Source organism: Vipera berus (assembly GCF_964194415.1).
Source record: "Vipera berus genome assembly, chromosome: 2".
In the NCBI taxonomy this organism is placed as follows: domain Eukaryota; kingdom Metazoa; phylum Chordata; class Lepidosauria; order Squamata; family Viperidae; genus Vipera; species Vipera berus.
This window is the reverse complement of record NC_138203.1, coordinates 275,362,116-275,386,169: the sequence shown is the minus strand read 5'-3', so window position 1 is coordinate 275,386,169 and position 24,054 is coordinate 275,362,116. Positions and strand designations below refer to the sequence as shown.

General features: G+C 43.5%; 3 protein-coding genes across 5 annotated transcripts in view; all 3 read left to right on the top strand.

Moving 5' to 3' along the window:
• Positions 1-13,912, top strand: part of LOC308662039 (uncharacterized protein) — a 28,405-nt gene extending 14,493 nt beyond the window's left edge. For 2 of the 3 annotated variants that reach the window (XM_081317448.1, XM_081317447.1), the window contains one exon: positions 81-585. The gene's annotated coding sequence lies outside the window, so the exon portion shown is untranslated. Of the gene's footprint in view, positions 1-80; positions 586-13,871 lie in introns of those variants that run through there. The other variant, XM_081317449.1, reaches the window with a different exon arrangement.
• LOC308662041 (uncharacterized protein) lies at positions 578-4,085 on the top strand. Its single transcript, XM_081317457.1, has 2 exons — positions 578-3,133; positions 3,995-4,085. Exon 1 carries the CDS (start codon positions 903-905, stop codon positions 2,970-2,972), a length of 2,070 nt encoding a protein of 689 aa, XP_081173583.1. The 5' UTR covers positions 578-902; the 3' UTR covers positions 2,973-3,133; positions 3,995-4,085.
• A 1-nt stretch (position 13,913) lies between the features above and the next one.
• On the top strand, positions 13,914-19,052 carry LOC308662046 (uncharacterized protein). Its single transcript, XM_081317463.1, has one exon. It carries the CDS (start codon positions 14,538-14,540, stop codon positions 15,678-15,680), a length of 1,143 nt encoding a protein of 380 aa, XP_081173589.1. The 5' UTR covers positions 13,914-14,537; the 3' UTR covers positions 15,681-19,052.
• Positions 19,053-24,054: the final 5,002 nt, after the last annotated feature.

The following is a 24,054-nucleotide window of genomic DNA, read 5'->3' as shown; positions in this document are numbered from 1 at the left end:
GTATACTTTTTTGTTTATTTCACATCTTCTGAAACCATTTTGTACACAATTAAAGTTACACTTTTCTTTGAATTTTACAGACAAAGAGGATGGCAGTAAGAGCACTCTGGCCAACTGAGAATAACAAGCAGCACTGAAAAGAAAAGAAAATCGAGCCAGAAATCAAAGTATTTTCCATTTCCTTCAGAAAACTACACAATTCTCCTCCTCCTCCTCCAGCAGCTGTTAGAAAAAGAGAGAGAAAATCAAGAAATATTTCAACTGAATAAATAGAACACATGGATCCATTATATGAATAAAGGTAAAGGTAAAGTTTCCCCCATACATGCATGCTAGTCGTTTCCGACTCTAGGGGCTCATCTCCGTTTCAAAGCTGAAGAGCCAGCGCTTGTCTGAGGACATCTCTGTGGTCATGTGGCCGGCATGACTAGATGCCAAAGACACACGGAACGCTGTTACATTCCCACCGTAGTTGTCCCTATATTTCTACTTGCATTTTTACGTGCTTTCGAACTGCTAGGTTGGCAGAAGCTGGGACAAGTCACAGGCGCTTACTCTGTTATTCGGCACTCGGGATTCGCCAAACTGCCGACCTTCCGATCGACAAGTTCAACATCCTAACCCACTGAGCCACCACGTCCCTATTATATGAATACATTACATGAAAAGTCAAGGGACATTATTTTTCCATTCAGAAAAATATCTGGAAGTCAGTGAGGAGGTAAATGTTATTTGGAAAGCCATGTACAGCAGATACTGATGGAGGCCTGGCTCTGGGAGGAAGAAAACTGCTTGAATCAAAACACCACTAAACAAGTGATTATCCATATTTTTGACCCCCATAAAAGTATCTGTGGTGCAAAGGCTACATTGTGGGAAAGATAAAACTTGCAAGTCTCATTATGGATGAGAGGATCCACACTGGAGAAAAGGCATACAAATATTCTGAATGTGGCAAAAGCTTTGGTCAGACCAGCTCCGTTGTGGTTCATGGAAGGACCCACACAGGACAGAAGCCCTATAAGTGCATCCAATGTGGTAAATGCTTTAGTGAGTATAGCAACTTGGTGATACATCAGAGGACTCACATCAGAGAGAGACCATATGAGTGCCCACATTGTGGGAAAGGTTTCATTAGAAATTCTCACCTCGTGAGACATCTGAGAACACACACAAGAGGCAAAAACTTGGAATGTGCTGACTGTGGCAAAAGTTTCATTAGAAATTCCCACCTCATAAACCACCAGAGGACTCACTTGGGAGAGAAACCCTTTAAATGTCCTGACTGTGGGAAAAGTTTCAGTCAAAAGTCTCATCTCATGAGACACCAGAGGACTCACACCGGAGAGATACTGTTTGAATGTTCTTATTGTGGGAAAAGTTTCAGTCAGAAATCCAGTTTGGTGAAACACCAGAGGACTCACACAGGAGAGAGACCCTTTGAATGTCATGATTGTGGGAAACGTTTCAGTAGAAATTACCACCTCATGAGACACCAGAGGACTCACATAGGAGAGAAACCCTTTGAATGTCATGATTGTGGGAAACGTTTCAGTCAGAATTGCAGCCTGGTGATACATAAGAGGACTCACACAGGAAACAAGCCATTTGAATGTCCTGATTGTGGGAAAAGTTTCAGTCTCAATTCCATCCTGGTGATACACCAGAGGACTCACACAGGAGAGAAACCCTTTGAATGTCATGATTGTGGAAAAGGTTTCAGTGAGAATTCCAACCTGGTGAAACACCAGAGGACTCACACAGGAGAGAAACCATTTGAATGTTCTATTTGTGGAAAAAGTTTCAGTCAGAATTCCCACCTTGTGAGACACAAAAGGACTCACACAGGAGAAAAACCCTTTGAATGTTGCGATTGTGGAAAATGTTTCATTAGAAATTGTCACCTTGCGAGACACCGGAGGACGCACACAGGAGAGAAACCCTTTGAATGTCCTGATTGTGGGAAATGTTTCCGTGATAATTACAACCTAGTGAAACACCAAAGGACTCATGCAGTACACAAACCTTTTGAATGTTCTGATTGTGGAAATCGTTTCAGTCAGAATTCCCACCTCGTGAGACACCAGAATACTCACACAGGAGAAAAACCCTTTGAATGTCGTGATTGTGGAAAATGTTTCATTAGATACTACCACCTCGTGAGACACCAGAAGACTCACACAGGAGAGAAACATTTTGAATGTCCTGATTGTGGAAAAAGTTTCAGTGAGAATTCCAACCTGGTGAAACACCAGAGGACTCACACAGGAGAGAAACCATTTGAATGTCCTGAATGTGGGAAAAGTTTCAGTCAGAATTACAGCCTGATATTACACCAGAGGACTCACACAGGAGAGAAACCTTTTGAATGTCCTGATTGTGGGAAAAGTTTTAGTCTGAATTCCATCCTTGTGATACACCAGAGGACTCATACAGGAGAGAAACCCTTTGAATGTCGTGATTGTGGGAAAAGTTTCCGTCACAATTCCAGCCTGGTGGTGCACCAGAGGACTCACACCACTGGGAAACTGTATCAATGTCCAGATTGTGTGAAAAGTTTTGATAAGTGTTCTGACCTGACGAAACACCAGAGGACACATACAGGAGAGAAACTCTATGAGTGTCCAGATTGTGGTGAAGGTTTCTGTCTGAATTCCCACCTGGCGAAACACCAGACAATTCACACAGGAAAGAAACTCTATGAATGTCCAGATTGTTCGAAATGTTTCCTTTGGAATTCTCAGCTGGTGATACACCAGAGGACTCACACAGGAGAGAAACCATACGAGTGTCCAGACTGTGGGAAAGAGTTCGGTACTAGGTCTAACCTTATAAATCATGTGCTTATACACACAGGGGAGAAACCATTTCAGTGCCCCGAGTGTGAACAGCGCTTCAGGAAACATTCCACCCTTTTCGCACACAAGAAAATCCACATTAGGTCCAAAGCGATGAGTGTAGAGAAGGCTTGAATTTCATTTCTAATGTCCCATTGTAAGTCCAGCTGAGAAACTATTTAATTTGACTACAAAGAATTTGCCTGAAAATGAAAGAATGGAACGTTTTAGTTTGATCATGGCTATCTGGCCATCCGCAGCGGAAGTTGGGCAATTCTGTAAAAATCTTTTTGGGAGTATCCTTTGCATTTTCCTATTGATAAATGCTAGAAGTGACATGTGCAGAGTCCCAGCCTTCTTCTCCGTGGTTGTCCTCAAGATTTTCCAGAATTACCCAGTCAGCATCTTTTGGGGATAGGAGTACTCAGACTATAGTTAGAGATTGTGGCTTCTCATAGAAGGAGAAACGAGAGGAGAAGAGAGGTAGGCGGGGTTCAAAGTTCATGTTTTCCTAACTGTTCCAGGAATTCAGTGCACCAAGCATGTCAGTTCAGATTGGGTCAAGAATGAGGCAGGCAAGGGGAGGAAATCATGAGTAGCAAATATATTGGGAGAGTTTGGGGTAGTGACAAATGAAGTGTAAAATTTCAGATGTAAAGGCTGTTCTGCCTTGCAGGTGACCTTCGTGGAGAAGAGCTGTAGGAATATTGAGTTGAGGAGAAAAGGGATTGTGGTTTTGATCACAGGATCTCCAGGTTTATTAGCAATTTCTGCTGTGATCTCCTTAGCTTGGAAGTGCCTTGTTATTAGCCTTTGACAGCTGGGGGGGAATAGTTTTTGAGAAAGAAAGAAAAAAGGAAAGTTCCAGCGTGTGTGTGTGTGTGTGTGTGTGTGTGTGTGTGTGTGTGTATAAAATTGATTTTTTACAATAACAAACTTTAGTGCTTAGTAATTAATGCGTTGCCTGGGTTCACATATTTTACATGAATAATAATACAGTTTCCATTCCTACTCTTTACTCTGTTTTTCTAGTCATTTATAAAAGTTATCCCATGTTTGAAAGTACCGGTATTCTGAATCTTGTTTCCCTTTCATTTTCAATGTAAGCCTATTTATTTCTGCACAGTCCAGAATTTTCTTAATTATATCTTCTTCAGATGGTGTTTCTTTGTTTTTCCAATACTGAGCAAAAGTAATTCTTGCTGCTGTTAGTACATGTAATATTAAATAGTTCTGGTTTATAGTCTACACGTTTTCCTGTCATCTTCTCTAGCCACCCATGTATTTTTGACCAGAATTTTTTTTGCTTAGGGCATGTCCACCAAAGGTGTAGTTAGTACGTGCCTGGATTATGTCCACATTTCCAACAATCGCTAGACATATTTTTAAACATTTTTGCTAATCTTGCAGGTGTAAATGCCGTCTATAAAACATTTTATATAAATGTTCTTTATAGGTAGGTGCCCTTGCTATTTTATAGTTTCTCTCCCACAGGTTTTGCCATTTGTCTAACACTCCATTGTGCCCAAAGTTTTTTGCCCAAATTATCATTGTTTGGGGTGTAGAGAGGTTTTGGATCTCCACTGAGAGTCACCCCTAAGAAAGCTGATTGTGTAATTGTGTAAAACCTTCGTGAATTTTTTAGGACGCAGCACACAGCTAAGCTTCACAAGCTAAGTAGCATCACATTTCACTATTTCACTAGGCTCAGTTGCAAAGGTCACATGCTAGAAGTCAAAAAACTACTTGATGGCTTTTAATCAGGGACAACATCTTACAAATACTTAGGTAGAGGCTTCAAGGAGTTAAAACCATCGAGTACTGTATTGCTAGAGGGGAGGAGAGAAGCACGGAGGACCTTCCTTTTCCGGGTCACTCACGGCAGGAAGGTGGTGTGCAGAGTGGCTTTTGTGCTCTTCTAAGCATCGAAGCAGCAGCTGAAAGGTGAGTGGAGGGCAGGTCGGAGGAGAAGCCGGGAGCAAGAGGGGCTGTTTGGTTTTCTTCACGGCGTCCAAGCAGAGAAAGAAACGAGGCTGAAGCATGTCTGCTGCTGCTGCATTTTCCTTCCCTCCCCAACTTTTCAGTCCGCTGGTGCTACATGCTTTGAAACTCAGGGCTGCAATTTTCTGCTGATGGGAAGATCTAAAAAGTCTCCTTCTAGTGAAGCTTGATTCTTTGGGAATGTCTTCCCTCCAAAGGTTGTGGGTGCTCCGTCACTGCAGGTTGGAAGGGACCTTGGAGGTCTTCTAGTCCAACCCCCTGCTCAAGCAGGAGACCCTGTACCATTTCAGACAAATGGCTGTCCAGTCTCTTCTTAAAAGACTCCAGTGATGGAGCAGCCACAACCTCTGAAGGGAAATCATTCCACTAGTTAATTGTTCTCAGTGTCAGAAAATTGTTCCTTAGCTGTATGTTGCTTCTTTCCTTTTGCTTCATTTCTTGCCTTCTGGTGCTTTGGAAAATAGGTTGACCAGTGCTTTTTTTGTAAAAGAAAAAGGTGCCGGAACTCACACAGGTCATATAACCCGCCTTGCCTACCCTACAAGGTTCCATCCAAAAAAGGTGCCGGAACTCCGTTCTGAGCGTTCTGTGATAAAAAAAAGCCCTGAGGTTGACCCTTAGTGTGTGGTAGGATGTGTGGTAGGATGGAGGGTTTGTTGTCACTGTGTGTTGGGGGGAGAGAGCACAGGAGGAGGCTCAGCTAATCTCAATGTACACATGTTGTACCTTGACAGTAAAGGTATTATTATTATTATTATTATTATTATTATTATTATTATTATTATTATTATTATTTTATTAAAAGCTGTCAGAAAGAGGAGTTTTAATTCAGAAGCCAAAAGATGTAGTGACACAACAGTGGGTTAGCTAGCTGATTAATAGGTTGAGCCCCACAACCTCTATAACCTTTCTGTGCTATTGAAACTTTGATGAGATTTGTAAGGGTTTTGTTTTCCTAATTTTCTTGCCTGTTCTTAGCCTTCGGGAAAACGTCAATCCTATCCCCAGGGAAAGAAGATGATGAATTTCTGAGTGTTCGTATATGTGATCCTGTCAGTTTCCACTGTTTATTCCAGGATGCACTGTTTGCATCCAGTTTTGGTCACCACGATGTAAAAAAGATGCCGAGACTAAGAGTACAGAGAAGAGCAACAAAGATGATTAGGGGGCTGGAGGCTAAAACATATAGGGAACGGTTGCTGGAATTGGGTATGTGTAGTTTAACGAAGAGAAGGGTGAGGGGTGACATGATAGCAGTGTTCCAATATCTCAGGGGCTGCCACAAAGAAGAGGGAGCCAAGCTATTCTCCAAAGCACCTGAAAGCAGGACAAGAAGCAATGGATGGAAACTAGTCAAGGAGAGAAGCAACCTAGAACTAAGGAGAAATTTCCTGACAGTTAGAACAATTAACCAGTGGAACAACCTGCCTCCAGAGGTGGTGAATGCTCGAACACTGGAAGTTTTTAAGAAGACACTGGACAGCCAGTTGCCTGAAATGGTATAGGGTTTCCTGCCTGAGCAGGGTCCCTTCCAACATTATTATTATTATCATCATCATTATTATTACTTTTGTGGTCTGTCCCTCGGTCAGAAGATGTGAGAAAAAAAATTGTACAGTAGATAATATTTCTAAAACAGCATGGCGTTAAGTATCATGAATATTTTTAAGAAAGAAAAAAATAAAGGAAAGTGTCAGCATTTCTACAAACATTGGGACAGGACAATGCAAAAGCTCTCTTCCCAAAACACGGGAGACGTTTCCTCTTTCACTTCTCTCCCAGGGCTCCTTTTTTTTCCAAAAAAAAACACCTTTCAAATAAAGAGAGGATCATCATTCGTAGCAGCGGAAGTGACATTTTAGCTAGGCAGATGAATGATCCTGATTTTACTCGGCTTAGAAGACACCAAAGAATTCCAAGATTATTCATTTCACCCACACAATTCAAAATGAAAAGTTACAGTTATTTTTGGGAAGGTCACATTGCATGGGATCTCTTTGCAAAGAGGACACCCAGTGACCAGGAGCAGGTCAGGCCTGGCACGTGGAGAAACCAGGAGGCTTGTTTGGCCTGAGTCTCAAGTTCCAAGTGATTTCAGACTGAAACACGTGCAACATTTCTAAACATTAAAATAGTAAAATTATATTTCATCTGTTTTTCTTTTTGTTTTTCCTTAGTGTCATATTTCAGTGCACGTCTTTATCGTGTCTCGTTATGGTTAGGGGTTGGAAACCCTGGGTAATGATCCCAAAGCCTTGGGATCTCTCACAGGGCTTGTCAGAATCCTTTTATATTTCATTTCTAACGATCTCCTCTGTGCTAAAACCAAATCTCATCTTCCCCTGGATTCTGCCATTACCAAGGGGGAGAGGAGACAGGCATGTGGGCTTTATTGTTTTCACTTCCTCCATAAATGTACCCTTTTGTTTATCCGCCTGTCTGCTATCCATTACAGTGTAACAAATTGCTTTTTATGCTATGCATTTTCTCTGAATTTCCCTACCTTACCAGGCAACTAGAAATAGGAGTGGGGGAAAAGATACAACTCTCCGGGATCTGGTTTATTTCTCCGAAGGAGGTGTGAGGAGCTGTGGAAATGATCCTGCTGCAAACCGGCCCAGATTGATGTTATCTTTCCTTTCCCACGATGGACTGACCACCTGGAGATTGGCTGATCTGGAACTGACCGAATGAACTGTGGGGTGGGGCTTGGTTGGGGGCACTTTAAAATTATCGAGATGTAAGGGAATCCCTCAGATCGTGTCTATTATGCCTGCTATCTCCTATTTCTCAGTAGAAGTTCCTGCTTGGAAGAAATTGTCTCCAAGAGTTCTACTTTCTTAAGATGTGGGTTGAGGTGGGTTCTGACATTGGGCTCTAGAAAAATATCAAACAAAGCCAATCTAAGACCAATCAAAGGGACTGGTCAGCAGGGTGAGTTCAAAAACCATAAGCAGTTAGGCTGAAACAAGTCAGTTGCTGCATATTATAGGACAAATAACTGGCTGGAACAGTCTTCATCGATCCTTAAGGGAGGTGCATTTTCTTTCTTCTGTATGCATATAGTTTCCTCCCCTCCTCCTTTCCCTTGGTGTAGTTCTCGCTTCTTGCATGGGAAGCTTCTTCCTCTGTTCCTGTGGTGATGAGTGAATCGTTGGGAGGCCTGAACAAACAAGTTAGGGACAATCATCACGGGGAAAGTCTTTCAGTGTGATTGCTGGAGTCGAAAAGAACACGATGACACATAATCAGTAAAAAAAATCTGGCAACTGCATTCGGTAGAGAGGAAGCAACCTGGTTTTCATCTTTATGTCACTAAATGGCGCACTATAGATATGCTATAGTCTAGACCAGAGGTAGGCAACCTCAGCTCTTTTATGACTCATGGACTTCAACTCCCAGAATTCCTGAGTCAGCATAAAAGTCCATGAGTCATAAAAGAGCCGAGGTTGCCTACCCCTGGTCTAGACTCTAAGACACGGGTCGGCAACCCGCGGCTCCGGAGCTGCATGCGGCCCTTTAAGCCGTCTCGTGCGGCTCCCAGTCCTCCTCTGCCGTTCTGCAAAAAAAGTCCCATTCAGAGAATGGGGCGGCGGAGGTTTGGAGAGCTGATGCCTTTCGGGGCCAAAAGAAATGCGAACGAAGGCAGCAGCTCTCCAAACGGGCCAACGGCGGTTTGGAGAGCTGCGCGCGCAGCTCTCCAAACCTCCTCCGTCCAGTTTCCAAGGCTGCCGGCTTCGTCCATGTTTGAGGAAGCCAGCAGATCTCCAAACGGCCGGCGGCGGTTTGGAGAGTTGCGCGCACAGCTCTCCAAACCTCCTCCTTCCCGTTTGCAGGGTTGCTGGCTTCCTGAAACATGGACGAAGCCGGCAGATCTCCAAACGGGTGGAGGAGGTTATGAGAGCTGCGCAGCTCTCCAAACCTCCGCGGCCCCGTTTGGAGAGCTGCTGCCTTCGTCCGCTTTTTTAAGAAATGGCGCCCCGTTTGGAGAGTTGCTGCCTTTGTGTTTGAAAGAAACGCAGAAGAAGGCAGCTCTCCAAACCTCCGCGGCCCCGTTTGGAGAGCTGCCTTCGCGTTTTGGAGACCTGCGCAGGTCTCCATACCTCCGGTGCCCCATTTGGAGAGCTGCTGCCTTTGTCCGTTTATGAAAGAAATGCGGACAAAGGCAGCAACTCTCCAAACCTCTGGTGCCCTGTTTGGAGAGTTGCTGCCTTCGTGTTTGAAAGAAATGGGGGCAGAGCTGGTGCTTGTTTTGCGCATGTGCACGCATGCACATGCACATTTTGCTCCCACTTTTTTATGTGTGTGACGAAACCGGTTCCGAGTGGCTCTTTCATTGTTTCAGGTTGCCAACCCCTGCTCTAAGACAATTGTCACTGCAAGTAGAGCATCGGTAATAGAGGCAATATTTCAATATTAGAATCCTAGAGAGGATTTGGAGAACAGCAGAGGAATTTCCTCTTCCTGCTCTCCGCTGGGGGGATGGAGGAGGTGAGGTTAGTTCTGGTCTTCCCAGGGTGGAAACAGTAGCTGAAAGGTGAGTTGAGGACAGATGGAGGAGAGGCCGGGAGCAAATAGGGCTGTTTGGGTTTCCCTGGGTTGTAAAAGCAGAGAAGCAAAGAGGTTGAATCATGTCAGCTGCTACACATTCCTTCCCTCCCCAGATTTTATTCCATTGGTGGTGCAAGCTTTAAAACTGGTGCCTGCGTTTTTATGTGTTTGTTGAGAGATTTGAAAGGCTCCTTCAGATGAGGGTTGGCTCCTTGTGATTTTATGGACATGTGGGCAACAATTTGGAACCGATCTGCCAGTGCTGTCTTCAGGAATTTTGTTTTTACTTCCATATCTAGGAAGCAAATGCAGGATTTCCTGGTGGTGTGCCATCCATGTATTAACCTGGCACATCTGTTCGTAACCCAGAACTTTTTTTAAAAACAAAAACAAAACCAAATACTAAATGGGCTCATTTGGGATCTTCGGTTTTATAGGTAATCCTCATTTACTGCTTACCATTCAGTCTTCAGACTTTCAGTGGTGCTGAAAAAGAGGACTTACAACCATTCCTCAAAGTTGTGGCTGTCTCAGTTATTTAGGGGTGGCACTGGCTTGCATTCACAAGAGTTTATTTATTTATTTTATTACATTTATATACCGCCCTTTCCCTGAGGACTCAGGGCGGTTTACAGGGAATTTAAAACCAAAAATAACAAAAGTTAAAACCAGTTTAAAAAAGATTAAATTTAACCCTGTGCAACTAAAACCCCAATTAAAATAAATTAATCCTCAGCCTGGGCCAGAGAGCTCGAAGAGCCAGGTCTTCAGGCCCCGGCGGAATGAACGGAGGTCGGGGGCAGTCCTCGGCTCCACTGGCAGCTGGTTCCAGAGGGCAGGCGCCCCCACTGAGAAGGCCCTATCCCTGGGCGTTACCCGCCGGCAATCTCTGAGCAGACCCTCCCTGTGGGAGCGCACTGGACGAAGGGCACTTGATGCTGGCAGCAGGTGTTCCCTCAAGTACCCCGGACCCAAGCCATGTAGGGCTTTATAGGTAATGACCAGCACCTTGAATTTCACCCGGAGGGCAACCGGAAGCCAATGCAGCTCGCGGAGTAGAGGTGTTACATGGGAGTATCGGGAGACACCCATTACAACTCACGCGGCCGCATTCTGCACCAGTTGAAGCCTCCGAGTGGTCCTCAAGGGCAGCCCCATGTAGAGAGCGTTGCAGTAGTCTAAATGGGAGGTCACGAGCGCATGAGTAACTGTGCGTAGGGCATCTCGGTCCAGATAGGGACGCAACTGGCGCACCAGGCGAACCTGGGCAAAAGCCCCCCTGGTCACGGCTCCTATGTGGTCTTCAAAATTGAGTCGTGAATCCAGGAGGACGCCCAAGTTGCGAGCCCTATCAACGGGGGGTAACACCTCACCCCCCATCGTTAGAAATGGAATAGTCTGGTTAACCCGAGATGCCGATATGCACAACCACTCAGTCTTGGCGGGATTGAGACGAAGCCTGTTTCTCCCCATCCAGACCTGGACCGCCTCCAGGCACCGGGACATCACGGCGAGGGCATCACTGGGTTGGTTCGGGGTGGAAAGAAAAAGTTGGGTATCATCAGCGTACTGATGATACCCCACCCCGAAACCACGAATGATCTCGCCCAGCGGCTTCATATAGATGTTGAACAGGAGGGGCGAGAGAACCGACCCCTGAGGAACTCCACAAATGAGAAGCCTCGGGGCGGATCTCTGCCCTCCCGTCAACACCGACTGCGAGCGGCCCAGGAGATAGGAGGAGAACCACCGTAAAATGGTGCCTCCCACTCCCAACCCCCTGAGACGCCGCAGCAGGATACCATGGTTGATGGTATCAAAAGCCGCTGAGAGATCTAATAGGACCAGGACAGAGGAGCAACCCCTGTCCCTAGCCCTCCAGAGATCATTCACCAGCGCGACCAATGCCGTCTCCGGGCTGTGTCCGGGTCTGAAACCTGATTGGTACGGGTCCAGATAATCAGTTTCCTCCAGGAACAGAGGAAGCTGATGCGCCACCACACTCTCAACAACCTTCGCCAAAAAGCGATAGTTATTTAAAACAGCCGGGTCCAAAGCAGGCTTCTTGAGGAGGGGTCTCACCACCGCCTCCTTCAAGGCAGCAGGGAAGACACCCTCCTTCAAAGAAGCAGTTATTACTGCATGGAACCAGCCTCGTGTCCCCTCCCGGGCCGCATAAGCTAGCCAGGAGGGGCACAGATCCAACAAACAGGTGGTGGTGCTCAGTCTCCCCATGATCCTGTCCACATCATCAGGGGAAACAGGGTCGAACTCATTCCAGATAACATGCTCAAGACCGCCCGATTCCTCCACATCAGACTCTGCCCAGTCAGAGTCCAGACCGGTCCGGATCTGAGCGATTTTGTCCGCCAGATGATGACTAAACTCCTCGGCTCGTCCCCGCAAGGGATCCTCCCTCACCTCCTGGTTAAGGAGGGAGCGAGTTACCCTAAACAGGGCGGCTGGGTGATTATCTGCGGACGCGATAAGGGCAGAAAAGTAGTTAGACTTCGCCGTCCTTATCGCCGCAAGATAAGACCTTATAAAGGTTCTTAACTGCAATCGGTCAGATTTGGATCGGCTGGACCTCCAACCGCTCTCTAGACCTCGTCTCCGACGCTTCATCTCCTGGAGCTCCACAGAGAACCATGGGGCCCAACGGGATCTGCGCCGGGTCAGAGGTCGCAAGGGTACAACGCAGTCAAGTGCCCCGGCGGCCGCCGTTTCCCAGGCATCCACCAGAGCATCGACTGGGCTGTGGATAAGGGTGATAGGTATAGGCCCAAGCGCCCTCTGGAACCGTTCCGGGTCCATTAGGCGCCTGGGGCGGAACCACCTGGTCGGTTCCGCCGCCCAGCAGCGGGGGGTGATATAACGGAAAACCAGCCGCAGGAGGTAATGATCTGACCATGACAGGGCGGTGATGGTTGGTGAACCCCCTCCCAGATCATCCAACTACTGTCCAGATAGGAACACCAGGTCGAGAGTATGATCCCCCACATGAGTCGGGCCCTCAATAACTTGGGTCAGGCCCATGGCTGTCATGGAGGCCATGAACTCCCGAGCTAACTCAGACGACCCTCCCAGTGACGGCAGGTTGAAGTCACCCAGGACTATAAGCCTGGGGAACTCCACCGCCAGCCCTGAGAGAGTGTCGAGCAGCTTGGGCAGGGCTGTTGCCACACAGCCGGGCGCCAGGTATGTGAGCAACAAGCTCAACTGAGCCCGAGGACCACATCTCAAGAGGAGGGATTCACTCCCGGCCATCTGGACAAAGTCTCCCGAATAACCACTGCCACCCCATCACCCCTGCCCTGAGCCCGTGGCTGGTGTAGCACCCGGAAACCTGGAGGGCATAACTCGGTCAGAGGCACCCCTCCCTCCGAACCCAACCAAGTTTCCGTAATGCACACTAGATCCGCACATTCCTCCTCGATCAGATCATGAATGAGGGGAGCTTTGTTAACGACGGATCTAGCGTTAAAATAAACCAGCCTGAGCTCAGGGACCTGATCACCCTCATCCCCGGGTAAGAGGGTGCTAACCGGAGGGTCGGAGCGCGCCACCGCTTGGAGATAGCGGGGGTGCGATCCCGGGTGTTGATATGGCCCTCCGTGCAAGCACCTGCTGCCATTCCCTATCGTCGTGGGGATTTGAAGCCCCACCCCCACATTCCCAGAACCAGCAGCCACCGACCCCGTCCCGTCAGGACCCCTAACAGGCCCAGACTGAGTGCCGGTTAAAGATTCCCTCCCCACCCTCCTACCCCTCCCCCTCCCTAACCTTTTAAAATAACCGGCTAAAATTTTTATCAGGGGCCTCTTAGCACGTCTCAACTCGAGGCCCCTATCTAAGCCCAGCCACCTCTCGGAGTCCCAACACTTGGGATCGTCATTAAGGGGAGTGTGGAAACAGGCGGTAGGTCGCGCCCAGGAGGGAGAAACCCCCGAGGGCATACAGATCAGCTTCGGAGTAACGGAAACAAACCATGCAGCACTAGAGTGATCACAGGGTTGTGGTGTCCCACAGTCATGGACTTTCCATTTGGAACATTCACAACTGGCTTCCAGCAAACAAAATCAAGTCACACTCATGTTACATTGTATTGAACAGACCACAGTGAGTCACTTAAAGACCGCAGCCAGAAAGGATGTTGTAAATTGACATAGTTAAGTGATTCATACTTAACGATCACACCATTTAAGAACTTCCAGATATATTTGATGATAACTCTTTGCAATTCTATTAAGTTGTTATTGACTCAATTCAACAAGTAAATTTCATAAATGAATGGGTATTTGAACTTGGGTCACATTAGACATGTTGAAATGAAAATGAATCATTATTAATGTAATGGGTTAAGTTATCATTCTGGCATCTTTGCTTTATATTGTAATATATTTTTGTGGATTTGGTTTTTCCCCAAATGTGTAGCCCTTATATAAACATAATTAAACTAAGCCTTTTATGTGAATCTTACAGGCAAAAGAATGCCAAAGAGAGTAATGTGGAGAACTGAGAATCACAAGCTTCATTAAAATGCAAAGCAAACGGAAGCAGCAATCAAAATCTTATTAGTTCCTCTGGAAAACTCCAAAACACTTCTTCTCCAACAGGTGACAGAGAAGGAATAGAAAACCAGGAAAAGAGTTTTAAGCTGAACAAAATAAAGTATACGGAAGAGAGATATCAAAATAAGGGGGGTCATTTCCTAGTTCACAAAAAGAGGGAAACATCTGGAAGTCGCTGGAAAGGAAAAACTCACTTGGACAGCCACATAAGACAGACTGTAATGCAGGCCTCGCCCTCTGAGGAAGGAAACAGTAACTTGAATCAAAGCTCCATCCAACAAGGGAATCAGTACTTTTGATGTCCTTGAGAATCCAAGAATATCAGTGGTGGAAAAGATCCTCAGATGTGCCTATTGTGAGAAAAGCACAGGTTGTAGATCGCAGCTGAATATTCATGAGAGGATCCACACTGGAGAAAAGCCATACCAATGCTCCCAATGCACCAAATGTTTTGGTCAGAACAGCTCACTTGGTTCATGGAAGGACTCACAACAGAGAGGAGCTCTACCAGGTCTCCCAATCTGGCAAAAGATATAGTGATTAGGACAAGCAGATAATACACCAGAGGACTCATACTATGGAGAAACTGTTTGACTGCTCGGATTGTGGGAAAAGTTTCAGTCAGAATTCCTACCTGGTCATACACCAGAGGATTCACACAGGAGAGAAAGCCTTTGAATGTCCTGACTGTGGGAAATATTTCAGTCGTAATAACAGCCTGGTGAACCACCAGAGGACTCACAGAGGTGAGAAACCTTATTGTCCAGAATGTGGAAAAACTTTCAGTTATAATTCTGACCTAGTGCAACATCAGAGGACTCACACAGGAGAAAAACCCTTTGAATGTCCTGACTGTGGGAAACGTTTCAGTCAGAAATCCAGCCTGGTCATACACCAGAGGATTCACACAGGAGAGAAACCCTTTGAATGTCCTGTTTGTGGGAAAGGTTTCAGTCGTAATTCCTCTCTGGTGATACACCAGAGGATTCACACAGGAGAGAAACCTTTTGAATGTCCTGTCTGTGGGAAATCTTTCAGTGAGAATTCCAGCCTGGTGAACCACCAGAGGATTCATACAGGAGAAAAGCCATTTGAATGTCCTGTCTGTGGGAAATGTTTCAGTCATAATTTCAGTCTGGTATTACACCAGAGGACTCACACAGGAGAGAAACCTTATCAATGCCCAGACTGTGGAAAAAGTTTCAGTTGTAATTCCAGCCTGGTGAAACACCAGAGGGTTCACACAGGAGAGAAACCCTTTGAATGTCCTATTTGTGGGAAAAGTTTCAGTGAGAATTCCAGCCTGGTAAACCACCAGTGGATCCACACTGGAGAAAAGCCATTTGAATGTTCTATCTGTGGGAAATGTTTCAGCCATAATTCCAGCCTGATGAGACACCAGAGGACTCACACAGGAGAGAAACCTTATCGTTGTCCATACTGTGGAAAAAGTTTCACTTATAATTTTGATCTGGTGAAACACCAGAGGGCTCACATAAGAGGGAAACGGTTTGAATGTCCTGTTTGTGGGAAACGTTTCAGTGAGAATTCCAGCCTGGTGAACCACCAGTGGATTCACACAGAAGAAAAGCCATTTGAATGTCCTGTCTGTGGGAAAAGTTTCAGTTACAATTCGAGCCTGGTGAGACACCAGAGGACTCACACAGGAGGGAAACCATTAGTGTCCGTATTGTGGGAAACGTTTCATTCAGAAATCTAATCTGGTGATACATCAGTGGACTTGCACGGGAGAGAAACCTTTCAGATGTCGTTTGTGGACATTACCTCAGGCATAAATCATCCTTTATTATACACAAGGAAGTCCATATGAGGCAAAAATAAATGGGTTTATAGACGACTTGAGTTTCATTTGTGATATTTCATTGAAGGTGTAGGTGAGGAACTGACTATTAGAATTCTGACCTGATGCTTTCTGGTGAAACATGCCTCAGGATTAGAGCTGTAAGTGGAGAGAAAGCAAAAATGAAAAAAGTCCTACTACCAGTTTCTGGTTATCAGCAGCAGTTACAGGATATTTCCTTTTGCAGAAGTTGTGGAATTCCTCAAAAAAACTTTTGGGAGGTGTTTTTGTATATTGATTATTGAATTCCCACATGTGGAGCTTCAGTCTTCTACCTTGGTTTCCTCCAGATTTTGGGACCCCGAATTCTTCAGTCAGCATACAAGTAGTCCTCAAGATATGACTGTCATGGGCCTTGCAGTTAAGTTTTCATGTTAAAATAGCTGTTAAGTGAGACTGCTTTGACAATGGATACAATGGATGTTGTCAGTGTTACTATGAACATTAGGGCAAGGCAAGTTGCTCAAAAGTTGCCTCAAACAAGTTTAATAATAAAAAGCTTATGTAAAGCTGATTTCCCAACTTTTACTATTGATGAGGACTCCATACATACAGTGTCTTTCTAACATACTACAATTGTTAATTTGTAATCTGTCTCTTGTGCATTCTGCACCTCTGTATCTACTGTGTTTCCCAAAAAGTAAGGCCTACCCCAAAAATAAGCCCTAGCTTGATTTTGGGGGGTGGGCCTAATATAAGTTCTACCCCCAAAATAAGCCCTAGTTTTGGGGTGAGGCACACCTAAAAATCAAGCTAGGGTGGGGGGCAGGAGTGTGGAGTTGCCCCATGCACCCCGTACCCACTTGCCTTGCTCCAGCGATTCTGGAACAGCAGCAGTCATTCTGTTCAACTTGGGGAAAGCCTTCTAACCCAACAGGAGAAAGGTTGGCAGTACTTCATCAACCAGCCCAAGCTACTTGCAACCGAAGTCCAAAAGTACTAACCAGCACAGCTGTGAACGGCCTGCTTGAAGCTGGGTGAGGAATTTGATCTTTTCTATTCTACATTTAATTTCCTGGAAAAGATCCCCAAGAAGCAAAATACCTCCAAAAGGGAAGGAGGGGGATTTCCGCCCCACCCTTATAATTTGGAAGCGGTCAATTAAACTTTTTATGGAGGATCAAAATATATGGAAGTTAAATAAATATAAAATCTGAAATTTAAAACTTAACTCTGGATAAATCTAAAATTGTTGATTGGTTAAGACTCTTATTCTAAAGATACCGTAATTGTTCATTTTGGAAATTGAAAAACAAATAGTTGCTGACACCTAGTGGTGGATGAAGACTATGACAGCTATGACTTTAATATAAGACTTGGCAAAACCTGGGAAAAGCTAATCTGTGTTTGTGACCTTCAAAGCTTTAACAACAAAGAACAGCTGTTACAAAAAAGAGAGACAACAATCTGGGCTGTAGACAAAGAGAATTATAAATTTCAGGAACAAATCTTTTTTGAACTATTTGGATTACAAATATCTATTTAATCGGGACTCTAAAGCTATTTGCAGAGAAAAGAAAAGGAAAACTCAAATTCTTGACTATCATGGATCAGAGACATGTAGAAAGAACATATCAAGAAAGCCTAAATACCTCCCAGGAGGAGATATATAGTACATTGCAAGTAATTCAAACAACAATGATTTTAAACCACAAAGAAATCCAAAATAACTTTGAAAATATAAATCAATCTATTTCCAAGTTAACTCTACAACAAAAAAAATTCCCAGAAAACAACAACAGAGAAGAAGCAGATAAAACAGATAAATGGATACAAAATTGAGAATAGAGACTTAAAGAGGGACTTTAACAAAACAAGGAAACATGATTTAATCCTAGTGGGGAAAAATTCACAAGAATTGGAAAAAACAATTTATCCCTTAAGACTACAAAATAAATCTGAGGACAAGAAAACAGATTGGATAAAATGGACTGTAGAGATGTCAGGAACATCGGAGAGAAAGGAAATGATAAGAGAAGCAGAGAGAAAAAAAAAGATTTTCAACAAACATGGAAAGGCAGAAGCCCCGTACAAAGACACTTCATCTGATTTACTTTTTATGTCTACAGTAACATTTACAAACATCTGGAAAAACCTTTCGACACAGCAAAATACATTGATTAAGAAAGATACTCAGCAAAGGAAAAAGACCAAAGTGGAAATCAAGAAAATAGATGATGGGTCCTACCAGAGAGAATACCTAAAAAAGAAACATTTGTTTGAATGTGGTTAAAAAAATAGAAAAGTTTTGGAATAGATATGTCATTCTAAGAGGGATGAATCCCCTAAATAACATAGTATGCTCCCCCCTTTTTAATTCTATTTCTTGATATGAATAATATAAAAAAGTTGAAATAGTTTAGATAAAGGAAATGTTTCAGATATTTAAATGTGATTGAATTTTAAGAAAATTATAATGGATAAAAATGTTTTGAATAAGAGTTAACGGACTAGATGACTAGATCAGTGTTTTTCAACCTTTTTTGGGCAAAGGCACACTTGTTTCATGAAAAAAATCACGAGGCACTCCACCATTAGAAAATGTTAAAAAATTTAACTCTGTGCCTATATTGACTATATATAAAGTAATTCTCTTGAATAGGAATCAAATAAACACAAAGAAAGTATTTTATAATTACTTTTCAATTTTTCCCATGGCACACCAGGCAACATCTCGCGGCACACTAGTGTGCCGCGGAACAGTGGTTGAAAAACACTGGACTAGATGTATTAAATGGTATGCTCTCCTTTCTTTTTTCCCCACTGTTTTATCTATTCCTTAAGAAATGTAAAAGTGTGAGATGGTTCATATGGAAAAAATAGAGTTAAATTTTTAAATGTAATTTTTGAGAAAATCTTAACCAGTAAGAATACTTAGAATTTTGTGGGAGAAACAAATTTAAATAAGGCCTGTAACAGGATCTATGATATGACAACCAGAATGATTGGATAGAAAAGAAATATTATATTGATGTGATTATTATTTTTAGGAATATTGGGGAAAAATATATCTTTAATTGTTATCTATCATAACAATAAGAATTGTATTAATTCAATGTTTGCAAAAGAGGATATTTTGGGGAAAAGAGGAAATCAACTAAAACCATTATGTGGATTATGGATTATAGAAATCAATTGTTAGTGATTATTCTACAAATGTAAACCGAGACAACCCACTGTTCACCAATTATTAAGTGATTTATTTTTTAAAAAAATCAATAAAATATATTATTTAAAAAATGAAGCTGCTCCTTTGGCTGCAGAATTGAATGGGCTGGGCGTGGCTGTTGGAGCCAGAGATGAGTATAAAAGATATCCCCTGAAAATAAGACCTGGTGCCTCTTTTGGAGGCAAAAAAAAAGATCCAGTCTTATTTTCAGGAAAACACAGTAATCTGTAAATAATACTCATCTTCCCTTCCCTCCTGGTTATAAATTTATTTCATTTTCAATCGTACATCACTCCAGCCGCTCTCTGCCTCTGATGACGTGAGCTGCAGTTAGGCCTCGACCTCTGTAATTTATTGTTGCATTACTATCTGCCCCAGTCCTAAATTCTATGAAAACACAGCAATTCATTAGGCAGAGTTAAAAAATTAGAACGGCTAAACTGGATCTATTTTGATTGGCATTCTTCTGACATTCCGGGATGGTCTTCTCCATCACTGCCAGTCTTAGACATAGAAACTGGGACATTTCAAACTGGAAAACAAAGCTATGGTTTCCCTTTAAAGCAGCCATTGGTTGTTCCAGTGGGTTTGAAGCCTTTGAATAACATTACAGAGGCTCTCTCTGACTTCCCTGATGATTCTCCAAATTCTGAACCAGATTCAACAGACGTCATGAAAGCTGAGGTCCCCGTGGAGGAAGGCAGTGAGTAGAAAATGTTTTGAAAAGCCTGGAGATGAATTCCTTTAACATAAGAAGAACTTGGCTGATCAATTTGAAAGCTAGTCCTGAGTGTGGCACTTGGGGTATTTGAAGGTGCCTGTGACCCCACTCTTGGTTCTTCTGTGCTCTGTGCCCCACTGAATTTTATTCTTTCTTTTAAAAGATTGAGGATTTCACAAGTTATTTAATTAAACCAAATTTCTGTTTCTGTTTACACTAATACTTCTGGAGCAAGAGAAATGACAGGCAACTGTAACTGAAGCTAGAAAGGGTTTGTTAAAAACAGATGACGCCAGACAAACATTACTGCCATTTTTGATGAACTAACTGAATTAGTGGATCTGTGAAATGTTGTGGAGATAGTACACTTGAACTTCAGCAAGTCATTTGACAAAGTAGACCACAACTTACTTCTTGGTAAGATAGAACACTGTGGGATAGACAGAACTAGCAGCAGGTGGATTTGCAATTGACTGACAGCACTCAGTTGACATTCCTCAGTGGAACTACATCTACATGGAGAGAAGCATGCAGTGTGGTATGAAGTGCTTTGTATGCCATCTTAAGTTATTGAATGAAAAGGGAATCAATAAAATATACATTGGGGTTCTTTTATTACAGATTCCAACATGCAACAGAACTGAGCTACGATAGCTGAAATGGCACTATTGCCATCCAAACCTTACTAGATCTACATTAGAATTTTTTTTTAATCCCATTTATATCCCGCCCTTCTCCGAAGACTCAGGGCGGCTTACAATTTAAAGCACAAATCAATGCTTAGCAATAGCCTTCATTCTATGTATATGCCTGCTTATTAGGGCTTTCGGGGGGGCCCCAAGAGGCATTATTACAAAGTCAGCTTATTACCCCCAACAGTCTGGGTCCTCATTTTACCTACCTCGGAAGGATGGAAGGCTGAGTCAACCTTGAGCCTGGTGGGACTCGAACCTGCACTAATGGCAGAGTAGAGTGTCCCTCTAAAAATGTTAGCCCTGGTGACCAGTCAGTGCTTTGGTGGGCTATTCTATTTTTTTGTTTTGTTTTTAAAAAAATTATTTTGGAAACATTTTTCTTTGTGATTTAATATGCAAACAAACTTACAGAAGTACATGGTATTTAACATTGTAAGTTCTACATTTAGGCAAGAATGTATAGGTGTATAGGTGGTACCTTTATCAATAGTAGTCACTGTGAGAGGGATCTCTGAGTCCTACTGAACAATCTCTTAGATATGAGCCAGCAGTGTGCTGCAGCTGCCAAAAAAGCCAACACAGTGCTAGGCTGCATTAACAGAGGGATAGAATCAAGATCACATGAAGTACTAATACCACTTTACAATGCCTTGGTAAGGCCACACCTGGAATACTGCATCCAGTTTTGGTCACCATGATGTAAAAAAGATGTTGAGACTCTGGAAAGAGTACAGAGAAGAGGAACAACAACCCGGAGCTGCGGGTTGCAGACCTGTGGACTAGGAGGTCCCTTCCAACTCTGTTATTCTGTTATGGACTTTCTGTTTTCTTGGCAACAAAATGGGACTGAAACTGCCACTGGTTTTGATGGGATTTTTTTTTAACTTCCATGACTTGCCAATAAGCATGGTATTTCCTATTGCTGCCGCATTTGTATATTAACCAGGTTGGACATGTCTTGACTCAACACTTTTTTTTAAAAAATAGCTATTGAGGAGCTTTTGGGATGTTCAGTTTGATAGATAGTCCTTGCTTACCACTTGTTCCCTGAGCCTTCAAGGTTACAGTGGCACTGTAAAAGCAGACTTACACCTGGCAACACAGATTTGTGGTCATCGTAGCACTTGTTCAGAGACCTAAACAAGTCAGCAGTTCCTGTGCTTATGAAGGTGCAGGAAGAGGAAATGCACCAATTTGGGTTCTGCAAACTGTTGCATATTTATGATGGTTGCAGTATCCCACTCTCACAATCTCTGGTTATGAGCTTCACAGCTAGATTCTAAGAAGCAAAATCAGTGGGGATGCCTGCAGGAAGTTTCAAATCACTGACATATGAAATTGCCTTTAACAACCCATAGGGATTTGCTTAATAACTGCAGAAGAACAGATGTAAGTTAAGCCCCGTCATGTTACATGATGCTTAATGACCGATTGCTTAGTGACACAGAAGCCAGTCCCAATTGCCAGTCCCCCTCTTCATGGAACCCGGCAGGAGCCACAAGAAACCCCCCTTTTTATTTTTTACACACCTGACACAACGTCCAAGACTTCAGAGGCAAGCAACACAATCAACAGAAACATGAAGCCGCAGGTTTACTGTTGCCTTTGACAACCAGCACCTCCCACACCTCTTCCTTTTATAGTCCAGCCAGGGCATGGCTTCTTAATGACTTTTCTTTTGCCTCTGGAGCCGCCCCACTGCCTCCCTCTGTCTTGCTCGCCTCTCCTCTCTGCGCCTTCATGCATCTGGGACTGGCTCCATCTGTGTCGCTGCCTGAGTGTGAGTAGAGGGGCCAGGCTCCTCATCTGACTGTGAGTCTTGGTGGTCCTCAGTACCTTCCTCAGATTCCAATGTCACTTCAGGCCTCTCCTCCTCATCTGAGTCCTCAGACTTAGCTGCTGGATCCACTGGCTGGTGAGGAATCACAACAGTAGTTGTGGACAGTATTTTCTCCTCCTATTTGCAGGTAAGGACTTCCATGAGCAAAACTGGTGCTTCGAATCAGGCAGATGCTTTTGGCATGATTTCATCATTTATAAAACATACAAAGAACGGCTGCAGAGAGACTAGGGGTTATTTTGAAAAGCTAAGTAGGGTCAAGCTTCCATCTTCAGGTTTCTGTATCTAGCAAAACTAAGTGTTCATGAATTGTCTTCCACCCCTGCAAGACAAATAACTGGCTGGAAGAGTCCTCACCGACATGATAGTAGTGTTCCAATATTTGAGGGTCTGCCACAAAGAGGAAGGGGTCAACCTATTCTCCAAAGCACCTGCAGGCAAGACAAGAAGCAATGGATGGAAACCTATCAAGGATAGGTACAACCTAGAGCTAAGGAGAATTTTCCTGAGAATTTTCCTCATCATGGAAAATTTTTCAGAGGAGATTGGACAAGCATTTGTCAGGAATGGTAATAGGGTCTCCTGCCTGAGCAGGGGGTTGGACTAGAAGACTTCCAAGGTCCCTTCCAACACTATTATTCTGTTATTGATCAGTTAAAAACCCCACATCTCTAAAATTAGTTCAAAAGCTTTGACGGCAACCATTTTGGTACATTTTTTCAGGCTTGGAAAACATGGATTTTCTCCATATATACATTTGTAGATGTCCGTATCTGTATTTCTCTCTGTATGTGTCAGGGCCTACTTCAAGCCCACATCTTAAGAAAGCAGAACTCTTGGAAACAGTTTCTTCCAAACAGGAACTTTTATTAAGGATAGGAGATAGCAGGCATAATAGACAGGAACTGAGGGATTCCTTTACAGATCGGTATTTTAAAGTGTCCCTAAGCAAACCCCACCCCACAGTTCATCCGGGCGGTGCAGACCAGCAAATCCCCAGGTGTTAAGTTCATCAATGGGAAAAGAAAGATAACATCAGTCTGGCTCCGTTTGTGCAGGATCATTCCACAGCTCTTCACACCTCATTTTGAGGACAGAGAAATAAACCAGGTCCCGGAGGTTTGTGTCTCTCCCCCACCCTTTTTCCCAGCTGCCCAGTTAGGGAGGAGGAGTTCAGACGGATGCATAGTATAGGAGGCAATTTGTGACATTGTAATGGATAGCAGACACAAGGCAAATAAAAGGTTACATTGTAGTTAATAGAGGAAGGTAAAGCAATAAAACCCGCATGCCTATCCCTCCTCCCCTTTGGGAGTAGGCAGAATCCAGGGAAAGGTGAGATTTGGTTTTAGATCAAAGGAGATAGTTAAAAATGAAATATAAATGGATTCTGACAGTATGCATATATCTGCAATTATATAATCTATTATCACTTCCAGATGTATTTGATGATAACCCTTTGCAGTGCTAAGAAGTTGTGATTGACCCTAATGAACAACTGAATTTGATTGAATGAATATTTGAACTTGGATGTCAGTAGTTTTCCATGTGTCAAATGAATCATAAATAATGTACGAGCTTATTCTAGTATTCTACCATGTTTGCTTTTTCATTTTAATGTATACTTTCTTCTTTTTTCACATCTTCTGAAACCATTTTATACACAAAGTTACACTTCTTTGAATCTTATAGACAAAGAGAATGGCAATATGAGCACTCTGGACAACTAAGAATAACAAACAACATTGAAAAGAAAAAAAATAGAACCAGAAATCAAAATATTTTCCATTTCCTTCAGAAAACCACAC